Genomic DNA, 16,562 nt, shown 5'->3' with positions numbered 1-16,562 from the left:
GGATAACAGGAAAAAAAAAACATCTATTAGATAATTTTTTATTATGTTAAATTCCTAGTAGATAATTCAACATACAATGATAAGCAGTTAAGCCTATACTATCTCTATCATTTGTGAAACTGATAAAAATAATTAAACTTCATATGAAACTTATATGAATACTTCAGTCTACTTAAACCAACTTATTGATCTGGTTATCTGTTTTTCAGACAATCAAAACATTTTATGATGCATGTGTGCCTGATTGTGCATCAAGATATTCTTCAATTCTTAGTTCATCACATAATGAATAAAGCAAGCACCAATCTCTTATCTGAAAAACAGAAGACAAAACCACAGGCAATAAGAAGGTAGTCACAAACAGACAGATATCTTTCAGTTATGAGTTTAAAAACAAACTAGGCCTGACACATAAGAATCAGATCTTCAACCCAAAAGTTTATTTTAGGAAAATAAAATCTCCATACCATACTTGAGTAATATTATTCTGAGTTTGTAAATGCTAGATTTTTATCTAGAAAAATTTTAAGTTGATACACACAAATTCCATTACCAGAATGTAAGAATTTTAATTAATGAAATTGACAGATATCATAAAGAACAATTTCATTGACGCAATACCAAACCTGAAGCAAATACAAATTCAATTTTCAGCCTAATTGTGTAATTGATTTGTTTATTACAAGTGGTAATTCTGACTGCTTAAAACAACTTTAATGTTACAGACATAAAATATTTTTTTTAAAACATTGCTTTTAAATGTATAGCTTTTTAAAAAAGAAAAAAAGTATTGAATCTTATTTTTATTTTACTAATAATAGGGCAGCTATTTATTTTTAGAAAACAAAATAATATAATTTGCTATTATTTTTTCTCTACATTTTAAAATTATATTGTTCATTTTAAACATTTAAAGTATTCATTTAAAACAAGTGTTATTATTTATATTATATTTTCAAAGTTTTTTGCTTTTGGTCATTAAATCTAAAGTGTTATGTTCTTTATGTTAGCAGCAGAAATGACTATAAATTAGTTTAAAAAGAAACATTTATTGATATTTGGAAATTAGATTATAAGATATTTATATGAAATTATTGTACATAAGTTTACCAAATTAAACACAGATTTTTTTTTAAAGAAACACAAAATAAAAAAGAATAAATAACACATATGTAAGCTCGGGAAAAAATGTTTGATTCAGAATTAATTATTAAAAGAATACATAAAAATTCAATAGCCACCAAATGCAATTACAATTAGTAAAAAAGTTGATATGTGAATTAAATGTTAATTTTCAACAACTACCACATTTAAAGCATTTACAGATAATAAATGGTTTTACAAAACACATTATCACAGTAAATGGAAGAGGGTGGTTTGGACTTTAACAACTATCAAGCAATGACATAAGTTTAACATCTGGTGAAATGATGGTCTACAACCTAAGTGTTAAAAGAACCCTGCTCTGGTGTGTCCTGGACACATGTTGGGGACATAAATTTTGCTGGTAATGTACTGGACACACACTACTGTACCCGCCATCACCATAGAATTTTTTTAAAAGAAAATTAATTGTCAAATTGGAAGTGATCATTTGTTTTAATTCTGAAACATACTTTTAATTTGGAAAAGAAATGGTTTTTATAAGTACAGCTTAGGCCTACTTCTAATTTAATTTCAAATATTTTACGATGATATTGCACTACAAATAACAAAGCAACATAAGTCCTAATGGGTCAACAAACAAATGTATCACAATAATGTAAAAAAGCAAAAAAAGTTATTTATTTTTTATACAATAAAAAATAACAAGAAAAAACACCTGAAAACCAGCTAATTACTTTATGTATCTTCACTTCAGTATTTACAAATTCCTATCAAGCCAAAAAGGAATGAAAAAAAAATAATGAATAATAATACTGTTTATGTTAATCTCAAATGATTAAGAATCCAATCTTATGAAAATGCAGCTATTAAGCTTAAAGCTTTACACAAATTTGAATGGCACCTCCTATTCATCTTGAGATCTAGGTTTTTTAAAGAAATACAATTCATTCAGTTTTTAAAAAATAAAGTAATGAAAGAGATTACCTGTTTAAAGCAATTAAAAAAAAAAAATAACACACATTCTTAAAAAAAATAACAGAAATTAAAGCCAAAATATAAAACAAGTAGAGATGGGAAATTTTTTTTTGAAGAATTAAAAGTTAGATCTCTTTGGAAAGCTGAAGTAAAGTTTCAGTACCATAACTGTGAGGCACTTTGGTTTAAGAAATTTTGCGGCCAACACAAAAAACATTTCTGGTATAAGTTATACAACAATTTATGACACACAAATATATTCTAAGAATATCTTTGGGAATGTTATTTCAAAAATAAAAAATATTTTTGGTTTGGATTTAATATTTAAAATAAAATCTTTAGACATGCTGAAACTTTTATTCCCAGCAAAAATGGGTATTTTAAGGCACAATATTTCCCAAACTAAATGCCTTAAAACAATTGTGTATATTCTAATAACACAAGCACAATGCGTTAAACTAGATAAGGAATTTATCAACTACCACATACAACACGAGTTATAAAAAAAAAAAAAATCTACAAGGAATGTTGTTTTTAAACAAGTTTTATGATAAAAATAAAAGTTTAAGTAATATGCATTTTTAATAAACCATCACAGTTAGTTTGATTAATCAGTAGCCAGCTTCTGTTCATGGTCTTACAGTGTATTCATTATTCTGGCTAGGAATATCAAGCCTTTAGTTTGTGCACTTAAATTTTTGGTTAATGTAAAGACCGAAAACTAAACATTAAAATAAAAGATGATAGTCAAAGGGTTAATAAGAATACAAGTCTGTGATCCAATTTCTTCTTGTGAGTCAGACAGTGAACTTTTAAATTTCTTTTCCATTTTTGTCTTTACCTCGGAAGACAATGGACAGAATGAAACCTTGAATAAAATAAAAATGTATCGTTTTCAAGGAAATAAATGAAGGGGTTGTTCAAAAAAGACATTACGCTACTGGGGTAGGGATGGGATGGTTCAGACTTCAGTGACAATGTAAGATGAGGGAGAGAAGAAATTATGAAAGAATGACAGCATTTTTTACCTTATTTTAAAATACAAAAATTATGAAAACATTCTATTTCTTGTTAGAATTTTTTAAGGTAGAATGTAAAACTTTGTAATGTCATTTTATGACCAACAACGGGCTTTTTGTGATGATGTACGAGGGGAGTTAAAGTTAACCTTTCAAAGTAACAAGCTCTAGTTGAAGCAGTTTTATTTGTATCCAAAACAAACTTACATTTTTAGAAAAAAAAAAACCTAATTTTTTGTAAATTAGTAATGTGGCATTATTGCAATTCAATTAAGAGTTGTAACAAATCAGGTGAATTATTTCAATAATCAAGGAGTTACAATGGATTTAACTGAATACCTGGTGTTTATTGATTGTTGCATTTCTTTTTTTTTTTAAAGTCAACATAGTAAAACACTTAAAATAAATTAGATTTTTAAAAATCCCATAGGTTTCATTAGATAAAAACATTTAAAGTTAATGAATGAAACAAATTTTAATGAATAAAACTTACTGGCAAATGAAAAACCAGCTACCATAAAGAATAATCCACTCCATCCAATGGCTGTCTTTAAACTCTGAGACAGAAAAGTTCCTAATGGTGCTGTCACCATCTAAAAAGAATAAAAAGCAATCAACCATGACTCCACAGCCAATCAAACAGTATAAATTAAGAATATCATAGATTTCTTACATAACTATATATATATATATATATATATATATATATATATATATATATATATATATATATATATGGGAACAGGGCATTACCCCCTCCCCCCTGTCAATCACTACACCCCTCCCCTCCCCCGGACATTACCCCCCCCCCCCCTTTTGGTTTCTAATTAGATTTTTTTTACCTGAGAGGTGAAAACAAGTCCGTAGTTTATGCTCAGATATTTCCTACCAAAACATTTGGCCGTGGCTGTTGGAAACAGGGCAAAGCTGCCAGAGAATGACCCAAAGAGAAGGCACACAAAGAGAAAAAACACTGGCTTCCCTCCATATTCTGACAATTGCAAGGTCAGCATGAAAGTTGCAAAAGAGGCACAAGTAATCATCAGCGCAACCTGTACGGAATGGCAATATATTTTATTATAATTTATCAATTTTACATTTATTTTCATTAAAATTAATACTGCTAGTTTCCTTTCTTACATATTAAACCATTTGTTTTATTTTTAACTCACAAATAAAATTAATTAAACGACATTATTTGAGTGCACACACAAATATATAAAGCATCTTCAGTTTTAAAAGATTAAAAAGAACACTAACACAAGGATAAATAGTTGAATAGTGAAGAAATGTTATAAAACCAACCTACCCTGACTGAAAATTTGTCTGCCAGTATGCCCCATATAATTCTCCCTCCAGCATTGAAGAGTGCAGCAAATGCCCCAACCAAGGCTAGGAATGAGTCATCAGAAATGAATGTCTGACCATAGGCCTGGTTTATCACAGAGAACAGTTATTTCAGTACAACTATTTTCCTTACCTATTTATTTTTCAAAAGTATAATAAAATAATTAAATTTCTATGCATGTTTTAATAGGAAAATGTATTTCATTTACTGCAATAAAATTAGGTCTAGGTCTACATGTGTAACATACTAATTTATTTTACCTGAGGTAGCTATATGACTGCTAGACAGAAGTTTAGTTTACTATTTACATAACAATTTTCCTCGATTCGATTCTTAAATCGCTCAAGCATATCTGACCAAATTGTAAAAGTGAATGATGGGCATGCATAAAGCTGACCACACAATGTCATTAAACATGCTACCAAAACATTATATTGCTGTCAAAAATAATAATCACCAATACTTGTCAATGTTTTAAAATAAAAAATTGACTAATTATTGTTTTACCTTGTAATTTTTGTTTTAAAAAATCTGCCTTAAAACAAAAAACGTAACCAAACCTAGTACAGTGTTGATATAAAAACTGCCTTAAAACATAAAACATGTAGCCAAACCTTACACAATGTTGATATAAATACTGCTATAAAACTAAAATCATGTAACCCAAACCTTGTACAGTGTTGATATAAAAACACTGCCTTGTCCATTCAAGAGGAACATAAACCAAATGAGATAAAAATTCTTATCCCTCAGCATCTGAAGAGGTGGGACATCCAAATTATCATCTTCTTCCCTCCCTCTGTCAACAGAAAGAAAACCTACACTAAGAGACTAGCAACAAGCACACCATCAGTAACACCCATAAGTAACCCAAGTAGATGGACACCAGAAGAGCATCACTGTTCATGTGATAAAAACCACATAAAATATAATTTTTTGTTACAATCTAGTTTAAGATGTGTTCTAAACAGTGCAATAAACATCTGTCTTGTTGACTAACGGCAGGATGAATCTAAAATAAAATGTTAAGTTCCCTTTAACTTTCTGAAAGTAAAGACCATCAGTCTCTAAGAGCTAGATTAGGATTAACAGGTGAATCTGTGCCAATGTGGAATAGTAGCTAAGGTTCTTGTTTAACTAAACTTTGCTATATCTATACCTTTTTTGTCAAACCACTGAAATGTTTGTAATGCTACATCATTAACACTGCTGCCAACCACCTTTTTACATTCTGAAAAGCTACTGTACTTAATAGGCCCTTTGGACAGTGAGGTTGTGAAAGGGCAACTTATCAAATTCATCACTACATACAAATAAACCTTGATTGATGGTGTTCCTATGTTAGATATTTATTTACGTTAGATTATGTTTTTGTGGCCACCAATGCAGTCTTTACTATCTTCATATGTACGCACTAGGAACAGAGTAAGGATCAAAATAAAACAACATGGGATATTGATCAAACAATATCCTGAATGGGCATGCCCATGCATAAAAAAACAACCAGCTAATACATTATTTATTCTTTATAGCTGTGTCAATCAAAATGCAAAAAAATCTGATTACTTTAATGGTGCACTATAGATCTGCACAACATGGCAAAGTTTTCTATGCTTATGTGCTGAAACCAGATTTTTAAAGCCACAAAGTTTCCAATGCCCCAGTGTTCAAATCTATGCTGAAACTAACATTTCTATGCCATCATGCTGAATCCCAACTTTTCTATGCCCCTATGTTGAAACTATCTTTTTTATGCCCTTTTTGTTGAAACCATATTTTCTGTCCCTAGCTGAAACCAACTTTTCTATGCCACTCTCATGAAACTAACACTTTTATGCCCTACTTGTGTAAAGGTTTTTATGGCCCTATGTTTAAAAAATGTTTCAAATCCCCTATATTTAAACAATGGTTGTTTTTTTACCTATATTTAAACGATGTTTTTAATTTTATGCTTTTATTCCCTTATATTTAAACAAAGTCTTTATGCCCTTATATTTAAACAAAGTTTTTATGCCCCTATGTTTAAACTTAACATTCTCCTGTGTTTAAACGTAACTTTTGAAACATTCAACAGTATTTTTTTTTCCTGCAGCAACCAAGTCATGGAAACAACCCAAAATCATTCAGATGAGCTCAACAGATAAAATGTGACACAAGATCAATTAGATGCTAATGCTGCATCTGTTGCGGGGACACCTGCATCAAGTGTAAACAGCTGTTCCTTTAGAAGCAGTGCAGTGATCATGACATTTGTCACCAGCATTCAAGGTGAACAATTTAGTTTAGCCACATTTTAAAATAACACTGGGCTGGGTATATTTAGACTGTGGCAAGTTGACAACTAAATACAAACTGTTCATATATTTTGACATTCAATTACATAGAACAACATGAGCTTTGAATTAATTGTTTTTCCTCCCATTTTAGTGCCCACTTGGGTGTTCTCTCCCCCCCCCCCCCCATCCACACACACACACACACACACACTCACAAATTACTTTAAAAACTGCTTAGAAGTTAAACAAAAGCGATTTGGTGACCTACTTGTTGACTGTTTTTTCCACCTTGGTCAGAAGCTTTTGATCTTCTGTAACCTTATCAGGTACCAGGGTAGTTTTATCGTGGTCAGAATCCCTGTCATTTTCCATGTCATTCTGTCAAATACATTCAGAGAAAATGAAGACTGTATACAATTGTCAACTTTAACAAACATAAAGATTTTTCTGAAATATGGCTAAGATTTTAAAGATCTGGTAATTTAGTATTATTTTAGGTGAAGATGTTAATAAAACTGTAATAAGGTTAGGTTTTTTTATGTTAAGTTTGTGTTTTCATATTTTATAAAATTTTATGATTAATGTTCAGCTTGTAGAGGTTTTCGTGAAATAAACAGATAAACTGTAATCTAGCCTTTGATAATGGTTTCTTTAGATTTCCAACATGGTTTTAGAAACATTTACAAATGTCAAATTAAAACTTTTTTTTATTTAAGAGCAGAAAATAACAGACTATCAATGAATGATAATTTAAAACTTTTAAAAAATTTCAGTGTCAAGGACAAATTTACTATTAAAACATTGCTTGACAAAGTAAGATTAATTTGTGCATATATTAAATCATTAATTTTATTTTTTAGGGAAATACAAGTTTATTAGTCATTTTTACAGATGAGTAATACAATCATTAGTCATAAAGGCATTCAAACTACCAGTAAAATTATTAAATGTCTATAAAATGTTAATGAGCTCATGGATGTGTTAATAGAATTTACTGCTCCTTATAACCTTCAACACAGCAAACTTTATGACTCAGGCCTATATTTGCATAGATATCTGCTTTCATGATTTACTGTGTTTTTGAAGGGTTCGCTATTCCTGCAATTATGTTAATGATCTGAACAATGTATAATAATTATCACACTCAGAAACTCATCAATGGAAATAAATGAAAAATGTATCTCAAAAAATAGTTTTTAAATTTGTTGCTTTAGTAGTTTAGTCAGTAATATAGCTCTGACTATAAAGCTGTTAAACTTGTTTCAATCAGATGTCTTTATGTGGTTTATTAACGGTTAACAATTATCGTTTCTTAGTGGTTAGCAATTATCAAAACTCATAACAAATTTAACTGACAACAACTGAAACCCATGTTGGTGTCATTTACAAATTGTTTCAATTAGTCCAAACCTTCGTATAAACCAGCAGATAGTTTCTATTGGTCATCAAATCTTTACAATCAACAGTACATTATTTTAAACTAATAAGGTTATACAATTAAATAAACAAAGATTTTAGAAGGATCATTAGTTTAGCTGGTGTTAGTTGATTTTTTAAATTTCACCTCAAAATATGTTACAATGTAAGCACTTTCAACAGCATAAAAATATTTGGAATATATTTTTGTGTGCTAGAAGAAAGTGAATACAAAGTAAAATGGACACTTGAATAGTACAGGAAGTCATAGAAATAATGAACAAACACCAAGTGGATAAACAATTGTGTATGTAAATAAAGATCTACTTCCTCAAAATGATTTGTGTGACAAAGCTTTAATAAGTAGTAAGTGGTGTCAAGAAAAAAAATTACATTTAGAGAAGAGCAATGAGATACCTAGAACACTGTTAATTAAAACAGCAGGGGTTCCCAACCCCGTGCACGCGGGCGCCATGGCGCCCACAGAACGATTCGTATGTGCCCGCCTCTCACTATTCGACAGAGACAGAATTTTTTTCATAAACATTATTGAAAGGTTGAAGGGGATGGAAATCGAAAGTTTAAGGAGGGGGGGGTGCACATTTAAAATTTGAAAGGGGGGGTGCAAATCAAAAATTTGAGGTGGGGGTGCAAATCAAAAATTTGAGGGGGGTGTGCAAATCGAAAATTTGAGGGGGGGGGGGGTGCAAATTGAAAGTTTGAGGTGGGGGGGGGCTGCAAATCGAAAGTTTTGTCCCCGGGTGACAGGAAGGGTCGCTACGCCTCTGGAAGGAATTAGTCGATTTAAAATAGGTGGTGCCCCCCCACCCTACCGATATTTTAGAATGTGCTCTAGAGTAAAAAAAGGTTGGGAACCCCTGAATTACAGTTTAAGGTTATTGGGGGGGGGGGGGGGGGGGGGTGAGAAATAGCATAAAAAATATTTAAATAAAAATCTGTTGTTCTCAATTAAAAAATTTAAGTTTTCTAAACATAAATTAATGATTCATTGATAGGTTTAACACTTGTAATGCTTGATAATAGATCACTAACAATGATGATGCTACAGTTCTTTATAAAATATGGATGTAACTGTATTCAGATAGGGCCCATTCAAGATTTAATGAAATGTTTTCTTCTGTTTTCTTATAACTGAATAATTTTAAAATCCAAATCAATTCAATGTTAATACTAAAACATGAATTTAAAAAAAAAGTTTACAACATAAACAAACTATTTGCAACAGTCAACTGTGAACAATTGTATGACATTTGATCTGGCCAGTGCCTACAGCTTCATGCAACTACAAGTGTGAACATTTGTGTGACCTGCTTGCATAAAGTGTATAGCTTGATATCTAATTGTAACAGCAGTAGGTTTGTGTTCACACTCTTCATTGTTTAAGTTAAGAAGTTTATAAATAAATTACCATTGCATGAGCTAGATATCTAGGCTACAACAAAATTAGCAGTATGTCTGATTAGCTTATAAGGATAAAGCTGACAGTTAAAGAAAGTGCTTCTACAGTAAACATGCAAAAAGTGTGTGAGAAGTCAGCAGTGTGATATACAAGCTATATCTAGACATTGTGTTATACAAGCTACATCTAGACATCAGTGTGATATACAAGCTACATCTAGACTTCAGTGTGCTATACAAGCTATATCTAGACTTCAGTGTGCTATACAAGCTATATCTAGACAGTGTGTTATACAAGCTATATCTAGACAGTGTGTTATACAAGCTACATCTAGACATCAGTGTGTTTTACAAGTTATATCTAGACAGAACTGTGATATACAAGCTATATTTAGAAAGCAGTGTGATATAAAGGTATATCTAGTGTTATACAAACTACAATTTGACAACAGCGTAATATATAGGCTGCATCTAGCAAATACAAGCTACATTTTCTAGACTATAGTAAGATACTATGCCTACAACTAGACTACAGTGTGATATACATTTTGTATATACTAGCTACATTTTCTGGACTACAGTGTGATATACAAGCTTCAACTTGTTCAACAAATGAAACTGTTCAATAAAATTTAAACACTTACAACTGTTTCGAAATATAGTGTCACCTTGAACAGATAAAAGACAACAATAATTGTGCATACAGCTTAACTATGTGATGATTTATCATTAAGAGCTTGCATGTATATAGTTCACATTAGCTTCATTGTAGAAGATTTTTTTAAAGATAGCATTTATCCAGTAATGGCATCATGCAAATTTAACATATTGCTCTTCCCCCCCCCCCTTTTTTCTTATCATAATTATTACACAAACATTCCCTTTTCCTTAAAAAAAATATATGCTATGTCAAATTCAAAACCCCACACCCCCTCCACACACACACACAAACCCTCCACACACACCACATCATCATCCAAGTTGGAAATACATAATTCTGGGTACAGCCCCCCCCCCCCCCCCCCCCCCCACCTCTCCTACCCACCGCTGGATGGTGCATAAAGATCCAATGAGCCATAGATTACCAATGTTCATTTAACTATAAATATAACACATTCTTGTAGATAGGGTCAAGCTCTATGTTTCCCTACAGGGCCTAAGTGAAAATACTTATCAGCTATCCCATCTAATTAGTTGCTAGTAAACCCTACACAGAGCAAAGGGCATACACATTAACACACATGTTATCTACCCTTCCTCAATAGTGGGATAATTTTATAAGAGCAAACCCCCATATAACACTATCAACCTTACCTCAACAGGGGGAGGGTTACATAACAGCAAACTTCCTATAAGCTGCATGCCAGCATAGCATCCTCCTAGTATGAGAAAGATGTATGGAACTTGGTCAAGGACATCAGGTTGATCAAAATACCTGTCAAGATAGTGGACATAAGTGCTTAAACTTACATTATTATTCCAAAGTAGTTTACAGATCAAAGAAAGTCTAAAAGTTGAAAAATTAAGTGGGGAATTGATTTTTATACACCACTGATATATTTTAAGTACACATAAACAAAATTTAATTCGAATTTAAACACTCTCACACTTTTTATATTTCAATTTTAAGATATGGAGATCCTTGAAGCATTATACCCTTTCTATGCATTTGACATAAAAAGTAGCTGTCTCATCAGTCCCCAACCACTGATGGGTACCCATTAGAGCTGGGTAGAAAACTATTACTTGTACCTGGATCATGGGCTTAATCACACATGGTTACTCAAACAGAATGGGTGGAAAAGGGTTAACTTACTTTTCCCCATTGACCTCTAGTTCAGGTTTTTTGTTTTCTGGGTTGATGAAAGCTGTCTGCTTAACCACACATGGTTACTCAAACAGAATGGGTGGAAAAGGGTTAACTTACTTTTCCCCATTGACTTCCTGTTCAGGTTTTTTGTTTTCTGGGTTGATGAAAGCTGTCTGCTTAACCACACATGGTTACTCAAACAGAATGGGTGGAAAAGGGTTAACTTACTTTTCCCCATTGACCTCTAGTTCAGGTTTTTTGTTTTCTGGGTTGATGAAAGCTGTCTGTATCTGGTTAAAGATGAAAGCTCCACCCCCAAACCCAGCAACTACAAGACCGTTGACCAAACCTTTTTTCTCTGGAAACCACTTTAGGTAAAAAAAAAATATTGTAATTAGACTTTTAAAAAACCAATGTACTTATATATATAGAAAGCTTTATTACTACTCAAATTAATCAAATTTCAATTTCTATTGCACAAAGTAGCTTTAACTTTAAATCTACTGAATATTCTTTAAAAATATTTTTTAAAACTTTCTTTCCACTCTCAAGCTATCAAAGTAATTCAGTTGCTTCTAGAACACATTATCTCTATAAATAAGCTATGTATCATAACACTAAGTAAAACAACAAAATAGTGTTAACCTACTCTCATTGAACATGCCAATGGAATGGCATACACAATACCAATACCAAAACCAAAGACTGCACCATAGGTGAAGATAGTCAAAGCAAATGACTGTTTGACAGCAAAGTATGTAAGGAAAACACCAAGGCTGAAAGTGAAAGATTGAATTCATTCATTAGATCTAAATCCAACACTTTTTTTAAATTTGCATTGTAACATTCGCTTTATGTACAAATGAAAATCTGTTTTAGTTTTGGACAATAGTTTCGGAGCTATGAAATAAAATTCAGAAAATACTTTTTAATAGCTACATTTTTAAAGGATACTTTCTTCACAAGTAGAGGGAGTTACTTTAAGAGGGCATTTAAAAACAATTACATTTTTTCATAGCTCTAATGCTGACAAACATAAATAAATCAAAATAACTACAAGCCCTAAATCTACACCACTAAAAATTATGTGTCTACATCTCAAGATAAATAAATGTTTAAAACACAAATGTTTGCATGTATAAACAAATAAAAATAATTTAAATAACATAATCAATATCCAATATCCCCTGTGTATTGCCTATACCTCTAAGTTGCCAAATATGATAAATGAAAAACAATTGCTGAGGTCACAAATGTAATTTTAAAATTTCCCAGACATAATCACACCTCTCTTTACCTCATACACCAGCCTCCAAGAAGTGCAGTTAGTTTAGGCCCAATCCTCTTCTCAATGAGACCTCCCAATGCCATGGAAGCACCTTGACCCATACAAGCTAGGGCAAATATCCAAGAGCATTCTGTGTATGTGAGGGAGGCTGAGGTACCTTTGGCTCTCATGTATGACGTCAAATATGGATTTAAATTCCCTGTGCAAGGATGATGGTAGTATACTTAAATTGAACAATTATTTTTTATGAACGATAAGTTTTTGTAAATATATGTTGTTAAGTTTACATTCCAAGAATAGAATTTGTGAATATCAATTGGTGAGTTAGGTAAGATATATAAAATTAAATAACACTTTAAAAAATTTTCTAACAATGCAAAAATATTCAGTAGTAATTTTCTAGCTTGAAAGGTTTTCTATCTTAAGCTTAGGCAACTTAATATTAATGTAACAAATATCTATACCAAAAGTGTAGAGAGTTCCTAGGGATAAATGAATCAGTATTCCACCAAAAACAACCAAAATGCCTTTCCATCTTTCAATTCCGAATAGTGGCCAAGACATCTTTAGCTTTCCTGATAAATTATTTAAGAAATAAGCACTGGTTTACCAATAAACAACTGAATCATTGAGACTTTTCAACCTGCAAATAAACAAAATACTTTTTTTTAGATTCCAGCATGTTATTAGCTTTACATAGATATTAAAGATATTAAAACCAGCACCATAGTTTCATCATACAATTTAATATGCACCAATAGAAATGTTGCAAATAATACTAACACATCGAGCTCTAAAGTTAGGCTAGAGTATAAAGAATAATATCTATTCATTACTTTCCTAAGCTGCTATTACTTTGTTTTTAGACTATCATTAATGAAATTTTTCATAATTTTCCCTGAGATAATTTCTCCTTTCACACTTTGATTAAGCCTATATGTGAATATTAAGATATGGCAGGGTTAGGGTAAGATTAAGATTAGAGATCAATATTCTTGATTTTAAACATACATTGCATTCACCAGTGGATTTCTTACTTTTTAAATTCATGCTTTCAGTAATGGACTCTTGGTCCAATTTAACAGAATAGTAAAAAAATAAAACATTCAGTACACTACAGAAAAAAATTATCAATTAATTTGATCTGCAAAAAAAATAGGCTGACATAGACCTAGCCCTGTTATCTCACTCATTCTAGCCCTGCAACCATAAAACTACCTCTAGCCTTAATTCTTTATCTGACCTTAACTAAATAGTGTTACACTCTGACCAGGGCGGGCATAAAACAGATTTTAAATTCATAATTACAATTCAACAGTTTAAAAATATCAAAATGTACATGTCCATCTCTACAATATGGCTTAATAAATATGTACCATATAAAAGCATTGTATTTGTTATCAGTATGAAAAAACTTACAATGAAAACTCCTTTAATGAATTATTCATATCTGATAGACTGAAATAAATATGATATTGATAACCTGATAAGTATGACTGGCTAAACTTTAAAGGCCTTTTAAATAGGCTTATTCTCACAGTTCATTTTTTAAAAAAAGTTAGTTAAATAGCCTTGTGAAGGTGATGTTATTTTTAAAAAGATATATGCACTCAGTGTCTATGCCTTTGGTTAGCCTTAACAATTATTCTGTCTGATTCATTAGAAGATGAGTAAGCTCTAAGCTACACTCATTCCACTTTTTATAACAAATTAAACAACTAACTTATTAAATTTATTTACAATTTACACAACACAGTACTGGATTGTATCTACACTTTTTCCTATTACTAAGTTGCTACAGTCAGCCAAAGAGAACATGGAGAAGAACGGTTGAGTAAGAGGCAAAGAACGCTGGGCTCACATGGGCACAGATAAAGGGAGCAGTCTTAAACCGAGTCCGGTGGAGAGGTGTTATTGAAGCCCTTTGCTCCCCAGGGGCCACAAAGGAAAAATGAATGAATGAAGTTGCTACAGTAAGGGTTAGGGCCGCTCAGTAATAATAAGGTCTTTGAGATATGGTCAGGATAAGGCATTAAGACCTACGTTAGGTCAGTTCTAGAGTCAGCATTTCAGAATTAGGCCTAATGGTTAGACTACTAAACTAGGGGTTTGGTAGAATATTAGTAGGATATTAATCTCACAAAAAGTATGTTAATTTTTAAAGTGACATTTTACGGTAATTAATAAAGGTCTGAAGACTAAACACTAAGATTGCTTGATTAGTCTAATTACTTCTATGATTGTAAATGTAAATTTAATAGACCCATCATTAATGATAAGCTTATTGTAAATATCAAATAATAATAGTAGACAGCCAAACATTGCACCCTGGTCCTCCAGGTTGGGGGTTGTGCGATGGGCTAACTACTAGTCCACAAATAAAATATAGTTACAGAAACTAGGCCAAATCTGAAATTAATCCAGTCTTCGGAAGCACCAGGACTCCACTTAGGAGAAGTAAGACACAATGCAGCTAAACCGGCAAGGAAGCTACAGAGCCGAAGCCACCTTCTTCATATATAGAAGGCAATAGGCTTATGGCATGCCATAGAATAGACTCAGTATAGAGCACCCTGGGCTCCCCTGAGAGCACTATGGCATCTACACCCTACAATAGAAACACGGTGGCACATGACATTCGATAACTAAAACGAACTAGGGGCACCCCAGTAGTACTGTAACCAGTGGCTCCCGAGATCGCCCAATGCCCCTGACAACTGAACCCAGCATCTAGGATACAAGAAGTATCACAATTTACCAACACCTTTAATAATTAAGCCTAGTTAATGTATTAAGTATTATTATTAAAATACTTCTCTCAGTAAGCATCAGTCGCATTTCACTTCACAACTGCCACAGATCACAACAATTACAATAGTTTAATTTTTAAATGGTCTGGATCTAGAGAATCTAGAATTTGAGGATCTAGTTTTCCTGCTTAATAGTTTAATAAAGTATGATCTATTATTAGCATGCCATATGATAATTCATAATACTATAAAGTAGTACTCGGTAATAAGCCTATAAGGCCATAAAGCAAGGTAAACTCAAGTACACTGTAAGACAAATCTAACAAGAGTCTAGATCTAGATCTAGTTTCTACACAACAGGATAGCTCAGACTACACAAATAATCTATCTTTATAAAAATAAAATCATAATCTAGGCCTAATTATTATTATTAGCTAGATTTTAGAAATGTAACTACTACAAAAGACTAGATATAAGACTACACAGTCAGTGACTAGATTCTCTAATAGTAATATTAATGTGATATGTCAATGATTGAAATTGAATTGATTGTAGATCTGGAATCTAAATGAATCCACTGTTGTAAACTGTTCTGTTGCCATCCCAGCTGTGAAATTTAGTTTAGGTAGACTAGACCTACTTACTATAATTTACGATCTAATTTTTATACTATACTATATAGATCTAGATTCTAGATAAAAGTGCATAGGTCATAGATCTATTTAATATTTAATTATATTAAAATTTAGACATCGAAATCTAGACTACTGACACAGCTTGCGAGCTCATTATCAGATGAACATATTGTTCTTGTAATTGTTGTCTGCTTCTGTCACTTCAATCTTGTCAATGGAGATAACTCAAAAATACTTTAATAGAAAAGGAGTAACATATCTTGATTGGGCCGACTCTCCTAATCGACACTTAAAAATCTGGCAAATTCAATTTCGTCTCTCCTAATTTAAATGAGGAGTTCAGTACCACAGACAGTGGGGTAGGAGTTAGACTTTTAAAATGGAAATTATTAGTTACCTAAATAGGCCTTGATCTGAATCAGAGTTTCTTCCAGGCATCTCCCGCCCCCCCCCCCCTCCGAAGAAAGTCTGCCAGTCCGCCCACCTGCCCCCCGAAAACAGTCTGGAAGAAACACTGAT

General features: G+C 32.0%; 1 protein-coding gene across 1 annotated transcript; it reads right to left on the bottom strand.

Moving 5' to 3' along the window:
- Positions 1–223: 223 nt before the first annotated feature.
- Positions 224–16,263, bottom strand: LOC131943438 (oxalate:formate antiporter-like). The gene is made up of 14 exons (XM_059303567.1): positions 16,181–16,263; positions 13,123–13,301; positions 12,668–12,857; positions 12,020–12,146; positions 11,599–11,738; positions 10,875–10,995; positions 10,205–10,228; positions 6,994–7,103; positions 5,119–5,248; positions 4,411–4,533; positions 3,944–4,153; positions 3,595–3,694; positions 622–626; positions 224–313 (listed from the first exon to the last, which is right to left on the bottom strand). Exons 2-14 carry the CDS (start codon positions 13,220–13,222, stop codon positions 224–226), a joined length of 1,470 nt encoding a protein of 489 aa, XP_059159550.1. The 5' UTR covers positions 13,223–13,301; positions 16,181–16,263.
- Between the last annotated feature and the right edge of the window lie 299 nt (positions 16,264–16,562).

This window comes from Physella acuta, unplaced genomic scaffold (assembly GCF_028476545.2).
Source record: "Physella acuta isolate Inbredline_101_S28 unplaced genomic scaffold, ASM2847654v3 ptg000456l, whole genome shotgun sequence".
Taxonomy (NCBI): domain Eukaryota; kingdom Metazoa; phylum Mollusca; class Gastropoda; family Physidae; genus Physella; species Physella acuta.
Note: the sequence above shows the minus strand (reverse complement) of the source record. Positions and strands in the feature narration are given on the sequence as shown.

Coding starts and splice junctions, on each gene's coding strand:
- LOC131943438 (XM_059303567.1), bottom strand. CDS start 13,222: ATGTCTTGGCCACTATTCGGAATTGAAAGATGGAAAGGCATTTTGGTT. Junction 5,249..6,993: donor GTGGAAAAAACAGTCAACAA/GTAGGTCACCAA, acceptor TTCTGTTGACAG/AGGGAGGGAAGAAGATGATA. Junction 4,154..4,410: donor CAGACAAATTTTCAGTCAGG/GTAGGTTGGTTT, acceptor CATTCCGTACAG/GTTGCGCTGATGATTACTTG.